Here is a 14,977-nt window from a genome sequence, read left to right on the forward strand (position 1 = left end):
ACTGTAATTTACCTGGCTATTAATACAAAGGGTGATAGAGACAGAACTGGACTGGCTGCATTTTGTTAGCTGGAATGTTCCTGATTGCTTAGGTATGCAGTCCTGATTACTTAAGTATGAAAATTAATAAAAAATACGAACATAAATAATAGCACTTTAACTTCAAGGGAAAAGAAGAAAAACCACAAAGGACAGCAAATGTTCTTATATCCTGGAACTGTGATAATTAAAAAAACTAGGCATATATGACATCTCTTGAAAAAGTAACCTTACACAAATCCAAATCTTAGTATCTGTTCTTACAATTCTGTCTCATTTTACTCTCAAAATTAAAATTACTAGAAAGTATGGAATAGGGCATTTGCAAATGTGTTTATTTCACATGGTCTTTTTTAGGTGAAAGTGTTTGGGTAAGCTATATGTAGTAACATTGGTTCTTAGTATTAAGAAAAAATGTTTACAAACTATACCAAAAAACTGTGTTATGCTAGCATACAAAAAATACACAATGACTGAAGCTTGCACTCCTTGATTGTAGAACTTAACCTATAAGATTCTTACACAAACTAACATAATTTCAGGGATACCTTTAATCTGAAAAACTACAGATAAAAATGTTTTAAGATCTTCAGTACTATATTCAACAAAGGCACAAATTCAGAAAGTAACATTTAAGTTCAATGAAAAGTAAAGAAAAACTGAGCATGGTAGAAAGTTTCAAAATTCTGAATTTATGCAGTACAGCTAAATCATGAAATTTCAATGGAGAATTGAAAGAAAGAAAGAAACAAACAAAAACAACCACCATGATTTATTGAATTATAAAAAAAACACAGTAAAGAAGGTTGTCCCTGCTCACTTAATTCTGTAAATACACAAATAGACTACTGAGACTGCTGCAATGATGAAAGATGCTCCTTTGTTCATACTGGCTGCTTTACTAAATGTCCTACTGTTTCAACTGTGTACTCCGCATCCCCACTGGAAACAATACCACATGCTGCAAGGAAAAAAGATTATGTTCTGTCAGATGTACTTTGTGCAGGTGTACAACGGGCTGCATAACGCTGTGCTGAGATTCATTTCATTTGATTTTACATAGCTACAGCAACACCTGAGTTAGTTTTTTCAACTCTCTTTACTGCCAATGGAGAGAAATATGCATTTAGATAATACTATTCATCTCAGGTGTTCTAGATTTCTGTTTTAAGATGAGGTGAAATATGATTACTGTCTAAGAAAGGGATTTTAGACAATCAGTTCAGTTGTTGGTGATATATTTGGGGCAGATGAATCACATTCTCTGATTTAAACTCTATTTCCTTCACTGTAATGATGCTGTTAGCAAAGTTCAGAAGATGGAATTGTGTAAGTACTGCAAGAACCCTTCCATGACTGTTCTATTAACAATATCTGAGATAAGCAATGCTATTTTCTTTATCTAACTTTTGAATGGCAGTAACATAACTGAAAAAGCTGCATGCTAAGTAGCCAAACAGCCATTTCAATTTTTTCTCTTGTAATTAATTGTAAATTATGGGGTCAGTTCTCTGAATGTTCACTTGCAATTGAGTAAAGTTGGAGTAGAACAGTGGTACCATGAGGAAAAAAAAAAAAAAAAAAAAAAAAAAGATTAAAAATCTGTTTGGATAGGAGGAAACAGACAGCTACATTAGACAAAAACAAAGTATTTATTGGGAAGTGGAGTATTCAGCTTCATAGTATTTTATATTGGCTCACATTGAGATGATCTCAAATACTTATAACTGTTGTCCAAAACAAAACAAAGTGAAGAAGTAATTATCTTGACTAACAAGTTTTATATAGCAGACAGCCACATGTTGCCAGCCTTATGCAAAGAAAACTTACTTGCAGCAAAAGTACTCACTATTTTCAGCAACTTAATTTTGGTAAGTCATGTAATTTACTGAAGTAACGTAGTAATGACAGAAAATGGTTATCTGTAGCTTTTATCTGCCTGACATTTTAGCACCAAACACATTAGATTCTGTTTATTTTTAGAAATTACTTTGTATCATTTTGTTTATCTTCTGAAAATAATCCAAGCAAATTAACTACATAAATTGTTTATGGATGTAAAAGGATTTTCTATTTTATACATCTAAACCACTAATGATTCATTAGTGTTTTTAGTATTTAGTATTCTAAATTGAATGTAAGACTACTGAAATGACTCTAATTAAGGCACTTTGTTGTCACAATACTCAGACTTCTACCACATAATTTCAGCACTTCTATTTGCAGTACCACAATACTGATGACGAATGCTGATAAAACAAAGGAAGAGGTATGGGCAATACAATGACATTATTTTGTTGAGGTTGTAGTTTAAGAATTCAAAAATATTTTATTTTGTACTCTAATTTGGAGTATTTCACACTGAAGACTCTGAAGACTTAATCATAAAAGGCATTAAAAATGATGAATTAAAATGCCTTTTAAAATTGTATGAATTTAAAATTTGCTGGGTTTTGGTAATTTATTGTCAAAGGTGTAAATATCTTGCTGCCTAGTACAAATAAAACAATGCAAAGAAATAAATTATTTGTGTTCTTGAGTGAAGCGGTACCAGTGTGTTTTAACTACTATCTATAATAGGGTAAATATAATTTTGAGCACACTTGCAGGAGCTTCCTAGTCACTCAGCACATTTTGACCTAATAAAAAGCGGAGCCATTCATCTAGAAAGATGATGTTAAAATCATTAGCAAAAACAGAGGTATTATGACATTAGGCAGTATTTTGATTGTGCAGGCATAAAAGCAAGTTGAATTTTGCATGTTGGTATGCTCCAAATATAGAAAACTACATTGTATGTGAGTTTTACAATGAAGCTTTATTACCTAACTATTTAATTACAGATAAAGAATAAAAACAATGCAGTTTCATGCTCACTGCATTGAATCATCTAGTCATTATTTTCCCTTTGCTATAAACAGACAGCCTACCTTTTTATCAGCACACCATTTCATTTATTTCACAGTGAAGCCCAGTTTCACAATAATTGACTTGTCAGAAGCTCTAATTTATGAGGCTGGTCTCTGTAAGCCTTCTCCTATATTGGACTCAACCTGCACACAAGCAGGGTTGAATATTTACAATGCTGTTAACAGGTGCTGAGTTGTTTAATGATTCTAATAGCCAGAAGCGTACTGAGAAAGCCAGCGGGATCACAATTACAGGCTGTTTGAACACAACAATTACTCGTCCCCTGAGAGGTGTGAAAGTCAAAGGCAGTTTTATCCTAACAGCATCTAGCACATGGGCTAGGCAGGCTAACTTCCATTAATAGTCCATTGGGAAAAAGCAATAACAAACCCCTAGGTATCATAAAAATTTACAAAGTATGTAAAATTTAAACAATCAAAAACTGAAGGAACTTTTTATTGGCTTTAAAATAATGTATTTTAAATCCCAAACCTTGTAAAGCTTAGTAAGAACAACAAACCCTGAAACATAAACTTATTTCTCTAATCTAAGGAAGTGTGGAATTTCATCAGCTGAGAAAGACAGAGAGACGTGCAGGAACATAAAATGTAGATGAAGTTACACAAAACATTTAGGATTTAATGTGAATGTTAGCAATCATTTCCTGTTTAGCTTATGTAAACCTGACCTGAGATCTCTCTGGGAAATTTTTCATCAGCCTTGAAATGGTCCTGCTATAACTGTCAATGCTGTGAAGTCATTTGTTACAGCACCATGTTTTTTATGTTCAGATTATACGGTAGTAATAGTGACACACATAATGAAAATCGGTAGCAGAGTCAGCCAAAAATATTAAAAGAAGAAACTTGCTAACTGGAAGGCCATTTGAAAATGCATGAAAAAAAAATCTACAGCATTCACTTGATTGCAAGAATGTGTGCTTTCTGAGATTTTGCTGTCCTGAACACTGAATTTTGTTATGAACAAGTACGGCACAAGCACAGATAGCCACCTTCATAAATATCTTTTACTGCAGTTATCAATTGTGTTTGCTTTCATAAGCTTGTGGCCTTTGGTGGCTGTGACCTTCAAAATGGTACCATGCAAATGATACTGAGCGTATGGCACAACTGATGGACTTTCAAAGGCAGAGCCATGTGACAACGTACCGACTAACTTCTGTTGATAAGGCATCACTGACTGACTCTGCAGTCTGGGACTGGCTGGCTAAAACGCACTAAAGCATGCACAAATACTACAGCCAGTAATCTCTACCGGTATTTCACCTGTACACATTATTTTCTTGCGTTCATATATTTGGTCATGCCAGGTGTGAGGAATACTTTGACAGATACCCTGATATTTTTAATCAGTTTTTAGTATTTCCTCGTGATTAACTCTGGTATCAGGAAGCTATTTGCTACCATGTCAGTGCTTCTAATTAAAATATTTCCAGGAAAGTTTACCTTTTAAGATGTATTTATAAGATGAAACCAGAGGTAACAGGCACATGTAAAATTGTTTACATATTGATTGAGCATTTTTTTTCTAGATTACATCCCAACAGATAATTTGCCCAGTAAAATAGTATCCAAGAGTAGGAAGACAATTACATGAATTAGCTTTCTGAATGGGGAGATGCAGGGTCTTGAGCCTTGCGTTGCACCAGAAGACCACAGCAGACTGGGCAATAGCAGGTGGCTCAAATACCCAGCAGTATGCAGCTTCCTAGTCTGAAAGAATCAGTAGAACTTTGTTCCTATGATTAATTTGGTAAAAGTATAGCATGAACTACATTTGTGTAGTTTTCACATCACTGTGACCCTAATTATATAAAGAACAAGCTCTTGTTATGAAGGGAAGTATATACATGTATACATGCCAGAGTAAGTGTTACTGTGAAGGACAGAATCCACCCTGAAAAATATCAGCTTATCAACTCCAGATATGGATACTGGTAACTACTGCACTGTAATAGTGTAATACCTTCTTATATTCTGTTCTTAGTAGCTATTGATAAACTTTTGCATCTTATCTCTTCTTAGTTAATTTAACTTTCTTCACTAATCCCGTTTCTGACATAATTTCAAACTAGACCGAAAAGTCTTGTGATTTTGTTATTATACATATTATTCTACCTTGACTGGCTGATACTAGCAGTCACTTCGATTTCAGAAATTATTATGGTACAGTGGTTATCATCACTTTTATTCTGCTGTATTCAGAAACTATTATGGTGCAGTGATTATCATAATTTTTATTCTGCTGTCTTATTCATACTATTAGATAAGCTCAGCTAATTATATTTTACCTTAAATTTCCTTTTCTCGGTATAAGTATATGATTAATGATAAGAGTATCAGTTGGAGAAATTTTCATTTAATTATAATTTATGCTATATCATTCTTTCACTTCATTAATTAAAGACTAAGATAAAGTGAAAAAATTTAATAATAATTCTCAGAATTAATAAAGCTTTTTTCATGTCTTCACAAGCAATTCACATGGAAAACTGATTTTACAAGTGCAGATGTATACGCAAATATTTACAAATACATAAAAAAACCCACACATTTTAACTGTGATGTGATGTGTATTCTCAGAACATCTAAAAATTATCATTTCAAATGAAAGCTGATTCTGCTTAGCTTTACATATGTTGTCAATCTCTATTTCTCTTTTACTGCATATGTATCTGGAAAATATCATAACCTGATTTACAGAAAACGTTTCCCGTAGCAATTTCTCTCTTGTAGAAAGTTGCAGATTGTAATCTTTTATAAGGGTAAAAGAATTAAACAGTCAAAGCATTCCGGCCAAGGAAAGGAGATCTGCCTTAGTCTTCAGTCAGCTAGCTATGACAGACGAGCCTCTCAAAATAGCCCCTTTCAAAGAAAAGGGCACTTAGCTGATCTGTCTTTAAACATGATCTTGACTAAGTAGGGAAAATAAAGGCTAAAGTTGTATGTGGAGAAAAGAACACATTGTAGCACTTGACTAAAGTAGTACAGAAACTTTGACTTCAATTGCAAATTCAAAAATCTCTACATTTAGGAATAATTGCTTTGGGGAAGGGGAAAAAACTACAGATACTGAGACTGATATGACTTGGTAAACAGTTTTATTTAGATTAATATTATTTACTATAAAATAATAAATTTTATTTATTTCCTTTGCACATTATCTCTTGAACTGCATGCACATGGCTATTCAGTATGCAACTAAACGAAAGTGGCACTCAGCAATCCTAGCTGAACTACTACTCTTAACTATAAAGTTAAAACCCATTTCACAGATTGCAGGGTACAAAACTTCATAAGATAGGAAAATTAAAATAGCTTGATGGAAAAAAACAAACAAACAAACAAAAAAAAACACAACAAAAAATGAAAGCATTATAGCAAGCAAATATTTTCAACGCTACCATTTAAAAAGCCAGTATTATCAGTCTAATGAATTATCTTATGTCCCAGAAAAAGTCTTAATGACAGCATGTTTAGAAGAAACCTGACTACTTAAAGCCAAAGGATACTTTATCTCACTATTAAGGGAGATTAATACTCAAATAGAATAAATTGCAGGATTCAGTAAGGTATTTTATGGTACTGGTCTGGAATAGAATGATCCTAGATTTGTTTATGCAGCTTTAATATACAAGTAGCTAAAACTGGCAATAAATGAGAATATAAATCTTCTGCATATTATCTAAGTCCATTATTTTTGGGATTTACAGCATCACATGCAATGCCTTTCATGCCAAAGAATCCCAAGGCAATTTACCAAACATGCATATGGGAATTACTTATTCACCACTAAGGTACAGTCACCTGCTGGGTAGAAAATAGCTGTTGTTTCATAGTGGACAGAATGTCAAGAAAATTGCTTTGGGGCAGGACATGATAAAGAACACTGTATCAAGTGACACTGGGTGAGTACTGTGCAAGTACCCAAAACAAAACTCAGCCATTGCACTTCTGCTCTTGTGAAAAAATAACCCCCTAAACCTTTGAATTATTAAGGGCCATAAATAATTAGTCTAGTAATATCAAGCATTTCATATGCTCATTTATGGCACAATAAACAGTACTACTATACTGCAATTTACTCAAAGTTATCTCAACTACCACTGACTTCTCTTCATAAAAGTATTCAGTGTTCCATTGATGTATCTCATTCAAACACTGATTCATTTCAAATACCACTGATAGTATGCATATCCAGGAATGCTACTAAACTATTAAGTTTAGTAATTTTGGATGAAACTTAGTAGGAATTATTATCATGTCAAAGAGGAAAAGTGTGCACATACACTGCATTTGCACTTAGTATCTAGAAATGACCTCTCTGACAGAGTCAATAATGTCCTTCATTTTTCTCTCTGCATGACTGAGTACACAAGGAATGCTGAGTACCTTTGTGTGGATGAGACACTGGGGAAAGCAGCAGAACTTGTTAACTGTTCCAACCTGTATGTTCCAATAAACGACTATGATTTCATTAGAAACTTGATTTGCATTCCTGTCCTGACATTATGGACACGACTAGTCAAAAGCTATTCACATCGTCTGCCACTACAATGGCCCTGCTTCACACTATAAAATGCCATGTTTTTTTTCTTAACTTTCTTCTCAGAATCCTCTCAGAATATAAGAACTTTTGCTTAGAAACTGATATTGTGATAACTTCACATTTAGCTTTATATGAAACTGCACATTAAAGAAACTGCTAAGAAAAAAGGACTGCCAGTAAACATGCCAAACACACTCCAGTATGAACCTTCTTGTACCCTGGGGAGACCTTGCCCCTTAAATTAGGTGACTATATTTCTGTATTCCACATATAGCTACAGGCTATATGTTTTTGTCTGTCTACCAGATACCATGCAATCAAGGCTTGCTGAAGACAAATCAACAGCCACTTTACCATAGCAATTGAATACCAAGACATTTTAAAATAATATTGCTCATTCTTTATACTGAAAACTAATAGTGACTGCAATGGCACAGTTTTTAACATTAGTTGTAGTTTGGATCATGTGTAAATCACAAACACAGCTTTACCTTCATCTAACCTAGATGAAAACAGAATTTAGCTGTTTGTCACTCTCAGGGCAGAACCATCTTCAACATACATTTATTCATTTTGTTAGTTATAAAGTGAGAGAATTGAATACATTTTTTTTTTTTTTTAATTTACAGTTCCAACACTGTGCATTTTTGATTTCCCCGGAAGATTAGATGGAAATTTTGTTCTGTGGGAGATTCTCAGCACAGGGCTAGATGCAGAATTGAAAACTAATGAAGATTCAAAAAGAATTAAAGGAAATCATTGTTTTGCCTTTTATCACCTGCAGGCTCCAGCAGCAGTTGCCTATATGGAACTCAGCTGAAAATTCACCAAAATGTTATGGACATTAAAATGATTGAAGCAATATGACATGCTGCAGTACATCAAGAAATATTTAGTGCTACAAATGCCTAATTCTTTATTTGCCACATTATTTTGGTGGGTGAATGATCACATGACACACAAAATACCATTTGTGCAAAACAGTGTTGTGGCAAAGGCAGGCTAACTTGCTGGAACAGCTCAGTACGGTCTGCATACCAGCTGGAGCTAGGCAGGATGATAACAATCATTGAAAATATTGCACACATGGTTTCACCAGGATCCCCTAATGAAAGTAAACTTTATCATAGAGAAACAGCTGATAGCTATTCTCTTATTTATTAGGAAAATTCAAATCTTCATAGATTTTCTATAGAAGACTGGGCATAACATATCAATGTGGTAGCTAAAAAAAAGTAACACATTATAAATACAATAACTAAAGGAATGTGATAATCTGGAGTTTTATTTTAGGGATGCTGATGTACCCTTCTCAATAATGCTATTTTATAGTTGTTACTAAATTGTAACGTAAGTTATCTGCCAAGAAATCCATTTATATTTAGAGAAAAATTATTAAAAAAATGTGCACATAAGTTTTATTCCATGTGTGGGCCAGTAATGCTCCTACAATGAAGACTGCTAAGTATTGTAGGCTCCAACAGCAGCAGGATCACCTTTGGATCAACTCTACCCTCAAGCTACCTTTAGGTTAAATTGCTTTTTTATTTTATACTCACGTTGGGTTCATTATAAGTCGACGGAAGAAGTAAGTCCAGGTGATATAATCCATTGCATCCTGCTTAGAAGTAATAGTTCCAGCAGCAATTTCAGCATTCAAGTGGTCGGCTAGCACATCTAACAAGCTGAAGAACAGGAAACAAGAGGACTTTGCTGACTTTACAATCACAAAGACAGGTAATATATTTTGTAGAATTGTGCATTAAAAGGTTTATTACTTTTAATCTGAAAACATTATATATTTATTTTCCGGTAAAAGAGAAGAGGGGAAGAAGAGGGGATGTAATTGCAAGGTCAGTCATCTTCTTTACATGGTATTGGTATGAAGCTCAAATTATTTTTTGATTGGACCAAGAATGCACACATTTAAGTCATTTATGGAATGTATTCAGATGGAGCTACTAAGTGGTAACTTCTGAATACTGTATGTTGACCATATGATCATGCTGGTTTAATCCAATAGAGAATCATATGGAAAGACAAACAGGAAATGAAACAGTGGCAATAGCTTAGCTAATACTTGACAAATACTTGAGGGGCTATTAAAATTACATCAAACCTGCTTCCCCCAGATTTTTCCTCATCTTCATCCAATATAGGGAGAAAAAAAAAAAAAGCTACTTTTACCAAGAAAAGTTTAAACTCTGAAACACAGAAGAACAAAAGCAGTGTAAAATGATTTTTACAGACTAAAATACTGTTTAGTTTCACTAATGGAACAAAGACCTCCACTTGGCTACCTAATGGCATTATGCCTAGCTGCAGTTCAGTCAGGGAATGGCAAATATTCTTAAAGATTAGCCTATTTTTTTCCTGTATTATAATCCTTTTACTTTTCCTATTTTTTCCTTATTGATAAAAGTAAACAATTTGGTATGAGTAATTGTTATACTGCTCTGTACTGCTGGTTGCAGAGTTCTGAAGGCAAAGCAGCATCTGTTCTACCCGGACTGTCCAACAGAAATTTGATGGATTATTCAATAGCTATTACTGAATTATTATTATTTATTATTCCATAACAAAAATTACTTTCTCTTTTGCTTCTAATGTGTCATCTTTCAGACCCATGATCAGTGAGAGCACAAGGTCTGTCTGTCATTTGAGTTGTGTACTCAAGTCTAATGCATAGATGATCCTTTTTTAGAAAAATCTGTAATTAAAAAAATCTGAAGTTTAATTTTAAAAATTGGAAGTACTACACAAAGCTGATAAATCTGCTCTTTGGTAGAACAAGATGAGAAAGCATTCTAAAAATAAAATTCCTACAAAAGAACCCAAATTTCTCTTTGAAGCTATGAAGGCTCTTACTTCAAATATCTTTGATCATAAAAGACCACAACAACTCTAAATTAATCAGATCACAACCTACAAAGAACTTATCGAGATCACCATTAACATGTGAATCTTCATCTGAAAGTTCATCAAATATTTTTTGTTTATAGTGAAAGATGAAATATATCAAACTGTTGATATAAATAAATATATACACAAAATGAGTTACTAGAAACATGCAATATTTATAGTATTAAAAATGGGAAGAAGTTGTGATTAGTACTGTGATATTGAGGATATAGTTTCTTTATCTAGAAACAATGGATTTCCTAGTTCATGTCTCCTTATTGGCATGGTGCACCAGGCATGAACCTACGGATAACACTACCAGTCCAGATATACCACCGGCATTTTAATCATGCCACCCTTTTGACTTACTAGCTATCATTTTGAAGATGTTCAACTCCTTAGCCTATAAGTGCAATTATATGCCTTTTTTTTTTTTTTTTTAAGACATGTTGCCACAGTTTTTGTTTATAAAAAATAAAATAAGATAAAAATGTATTAGTCTGCCTATGCAGCACTGAACTTAACCTTCTGAAATACACCAGTCCATTTAAACTACTTTTCACAGGTGGTTAGCACTCTCAAGTTCCTGCAAATTTCCTGACTGCTCAGAGGTCCAATTAGTGCTCATGTAGAGGTTTCCACAGGAGAACAATACTGTGAATTCTTTGTTACTGAGAAAAGCTTTCATTAATGCTTATGCTTTATTAGGTATCTGAGAATTCCTCCGTGCATATATAGTAGACTGATGTAATTTGTTTTGCTTCTTGTTGAACAACTATTATAAATATCAAAAACAAGGCACAAGTTATATTATGCTGGACAGAAAGCTCTGTATCAACCAAGTTCAGAGAGAGTGCAAAAAAGGTGGTGTTTCTATTTTTTCTGACAACAATCTTGCAGTTTTGAAGTGAAAGAATGTGTATTAGTAATCACTTATACCAGGCAGATTTCTTTTTGAACGAGGGAGATTTTAAAGAATGTGAAATATTCATAATAGTTCAAGTTTTCTAGCTAAAAAGTACTAGAAACTCTCCTTTTTTCCCTATTAGGAATTTGTCACAGAATTTCAGAGAGGGTTGTATCACATACAGTCTTCCTACACACTTGCCTAGAAGAACAGTTTGTGCTCTCATTCCAGTGTCTGATACAATCAAAAACAGAAAAGCATTTGTAAAATTATTTGGCAATGGACTAAAGAGCTCAACAGTGCTTCAAGACTCACGGAAGAAAGAATTTTTCTGACAGAAAAAGATAGACAACTTTTAAAAAATTAATATCCTCTAGGACCTCAATATTTAGGATATACTCCACACAGGAATTTTGTTTCACTTTTCTGTATCCCTCATTTGTAGTACTGTCGATAGTTTGATTAGCTTTTCTGATTGCTTTTACCTTACCTGGATTCCACTGGGAAGGGTTCATAAAGGAATTTTTTGTAGAAGTCTTTCTTAATATCATGAACTAGAATTACAGCTTTGCCTTGGTCATCAAACTGGGGTCTGCCTGCACGTCCCATCATCTGAAGTACGTCTGCCAAAGAGACAATAACGCATAAAATAAATGCATTTAAAAAAAAAATATATATATATATTTATTTCTATATAACTCATAAAACTTTTTTTTTTTTTTTTTTAATATTTCTTTGGCCTCATATGCCCTATTGATTTTTGACCTTTTTTTTTTTTTTTCCTATCTCAGGAAAATTTATGATGAACTTCTTTGTGATGGAGAATATCATCTGCATAGTTGAAGACCACCCACTGCAATAGTAACCAAGCCTACACCTAATATAAATATATAAATTTTCCCTTCTCTCCCTCCATTCCACATGCATCTCTTGTTTGTTATCATTAAATTAAAGATGATAGTGAGCAAAGGAACTCACGAAGCCTACAGTGGTAACTGTATATCACTTCCTAATCTTCAAGTACTTGACTTCACAATAATAGGTCTCTCCTATATATAATTTCCTAGGTTTTTAGTAATTTAGAGGGGAAAAGAAGGTAAAAGTAATTATGATTACTAAGAGCTATGATCTTTGCCACTCAAACTTCAAGCCAAGTGGTATTTGCTACTAGCACTGGAGTAGAGAAGGTTTCATATCATATGTTTTCCCTATATGAGATCATGATATACAAATTTAAAAGCAGATAAAGCTCACATCTACTATACCTACACATTATTACTTGCAAATACAAGTTAGTCAGTGATTTCTAGAAACACTGAAAATACAAGTCTGTACAGAACATGCTCAACTTGCTACCTGACAACCAAGATATGTACACTTATCATCTGTCTTCTCATAATCTGAGAAGTGCATCAGTATTGGTTGTTCTTTGTCTCTCCAGCATCTATTTAAGTTTGAAGAAACAAATGATATTAGTTCAAAAGTAAGTTTTAAATATTTATTTTTAAAACTTTTTATGTTTTGTGTATTCTCTGAGTTCTATCATACCTACAGAGTATGTGGCTTGCAGTACCTAGCACTTTGAAAAATGGTTTCTTTGGCCTCAGAAGCAAAGTAAGCTTTTTGGCCCAATGGTCAGCAGGGTATTATTGTTAAGGAAGGACAAGACAGAAGGCTTAGAATGCGATACAGCAATGGACAATGATAAGAGAAACAGTCCAGTGACAATAAAAAGAAGTTTTCAGTAACACATGTATGCAGATGAGCAACATAAATAGCAGTGTTTTTATCAGTTTATTCACTTTGCTAATTTGCTAAGTGACATGAAATGTAAAATGAAATTAATTTGCAAATGATAGGTGTGTATACAGGGGGGTGATGAAACATTACCTTGCTATTCTAATATGGTGATTTAAATAGTACGTAATACCATATAAGGAAATGGATTTACTATAGATATGATTTTTTTGCCAAATATTCTGCTAAATAATTATACAAAAACAGTATTTTCTCTACTGACTATATGCTGCTTGGCTGCTTTTAATCACTTAACTAAACTCCTGATATGTTAAATGTGATCCAACTGGATGAGTAAACATCTGGTCACTGAGAGAAGGACTTCCCCAGAACCTCCGATTTCACTGAAAGAAGCATTTTTACTTATTTCAGAATCACTGAATGCTCCACAATGATTCATTCTGCCCTCAGCTGCTTACTTGGAGCCAAATGCATCCCTGGCACACAAAAGTAACTTCTGCAGAGAAAAAGCAAGTTATACCATGGTGGAATAGTGAGGGCAGCATTAAAAACAATATTGTGAAAGTTTGGAAATATTTCCAAAAGAAACACATTAAATTTTCACTTAATTGCTGCTGAAGAATTGTATTACTTATTCACAGAACTTCCAGAAGCATGAATATTCTCTAGAAAGTTAAAAATATTCTAACCGAACCATACTACATTTCTTGATAAAATAGGGAATCTGCATTTTCTGTTGCAGTGCAGAGAATGAAACCTAAATTATAGATGGTAGTATTCACTTCTGTTCACACCCCTAGTCTTATTTAAAGTCTTATTTAAAATCCAAGAACCAAACAACCCCTAATATCCAAGACAACTGAATTCAAAAAGGCAATAAAGAGTATAAGCCTCTCCTAATGCCTTTGTGAGTACTTGTACGATGGATTTCAAAAATAGCATAGTAAGGCCTCAATGTTTATTGAATTTCTGGTTTCTTTTGAATATATTATTTACCCTTTTACTTCTCTCTGATAGTCCCACAGATTCAATATAAAATCTAAAATATCTATTGTTTTTTTTTTTTTTCCTCATCACTCTTCCCCATTCACTAATAAAGTCAGTTGTCACTGTTCTTCCAGTTGGGACGAGCAAAACGCTACTTCTCTGCAGAGACTGTTTATACTAGGTTTATACCAGCCAGTCTGTCACAAAATGCAAGTGTGTATGGCAAAGCTCCCGGGTCATACCAGAATCTTTGAACAAGAGAGCTGGTCTGGAAATTGATCCCAAGTTTCCAGCAGAGCACTAACCACTAAATTAACCTCCATGAGGGTTACTTGGAGAAATAACTCCTGTATTATTTTCAGTTTGAGCTTTTCTCATTAGTAAGTTTCTCTTGCTATAAAAAGACAGCGCATGGCTTAAAGGATGCAAGATCTCTATTTACATTACAAATAACATTTATTTGTCCTTAGATGTATACATCTCTGGCATACTGCAGGATCATTTAATAATAAACTTCCTCTTGTGAAAATAGAAAGAGAAAACAGAACAGGAAACCTGGAATAAATTTAGCTTGTCCTCATTCTTCAAGCTTAGTACCCATCCAGACAGATATTCTCCCTGCCTAAGCTTTGAAAGAAGTTCTTCCATGGTTCACGTTCTTAAGCTCATTGGAAGAACTACAGAGCAGTTTAAGCAAAGTAGAAATTACTGGAGGTAGGAAGCAATAAAAGTCTGTATCAAACCAGAAATTCAAATATTTTATTAAGCTGATTATTTTTGAAATATCACTTATTTAAAGTATCTCTTATATCACTAAATATACTATACTAGTTAGAGCTTTTGTTTACTGTCAAGTGACGACATATACATTTTATGCTCTCATACATGTGATACAACTTTTACACT

The 14,977-nt window shown here is 33.6% G+C and overlaps 1 protein-coding gene across 1 annotated transcript in view; it reads right to left on the minus strand.

Moving 5' to 3' along the window:
• Nucleotides 1-14,977, minus strand: part of ASCC3 (activating signal cointegrator 1 complex subunit 3) — a 281,915-nt gene that overhangs the window by 40,913 nt on the left and 226,025 nt on the right. The window contains exons 33-34 of the mRNA XM_082756805.1: nucleotides 11,817-11,949; nucleotides 9,078-9,203 (exon numbers count right to left, since the gene is read on the minus strand). Coding sequence (XP_082612931.1) covers nucleotides 9,078-9,203; nucleotides 11,817-11,949 — 259 coding nt within the window. The remainder of the gene's footprint in view (nucleotides 1-9,077; nucleotides 9,204-11,816; nucleotides 11,950-14,977) is intronic.

This window comes from Aythya marila, assembly GCF_965140915.1.
Source record: "Aythya marila genome assembly, chromosome: 3".
NCBI classification, from domain to species: Eukaryota; Metazoa; Chordata; class Aves; order Anseriformes; family Anatidae; genus Aythya; species Aythya marila.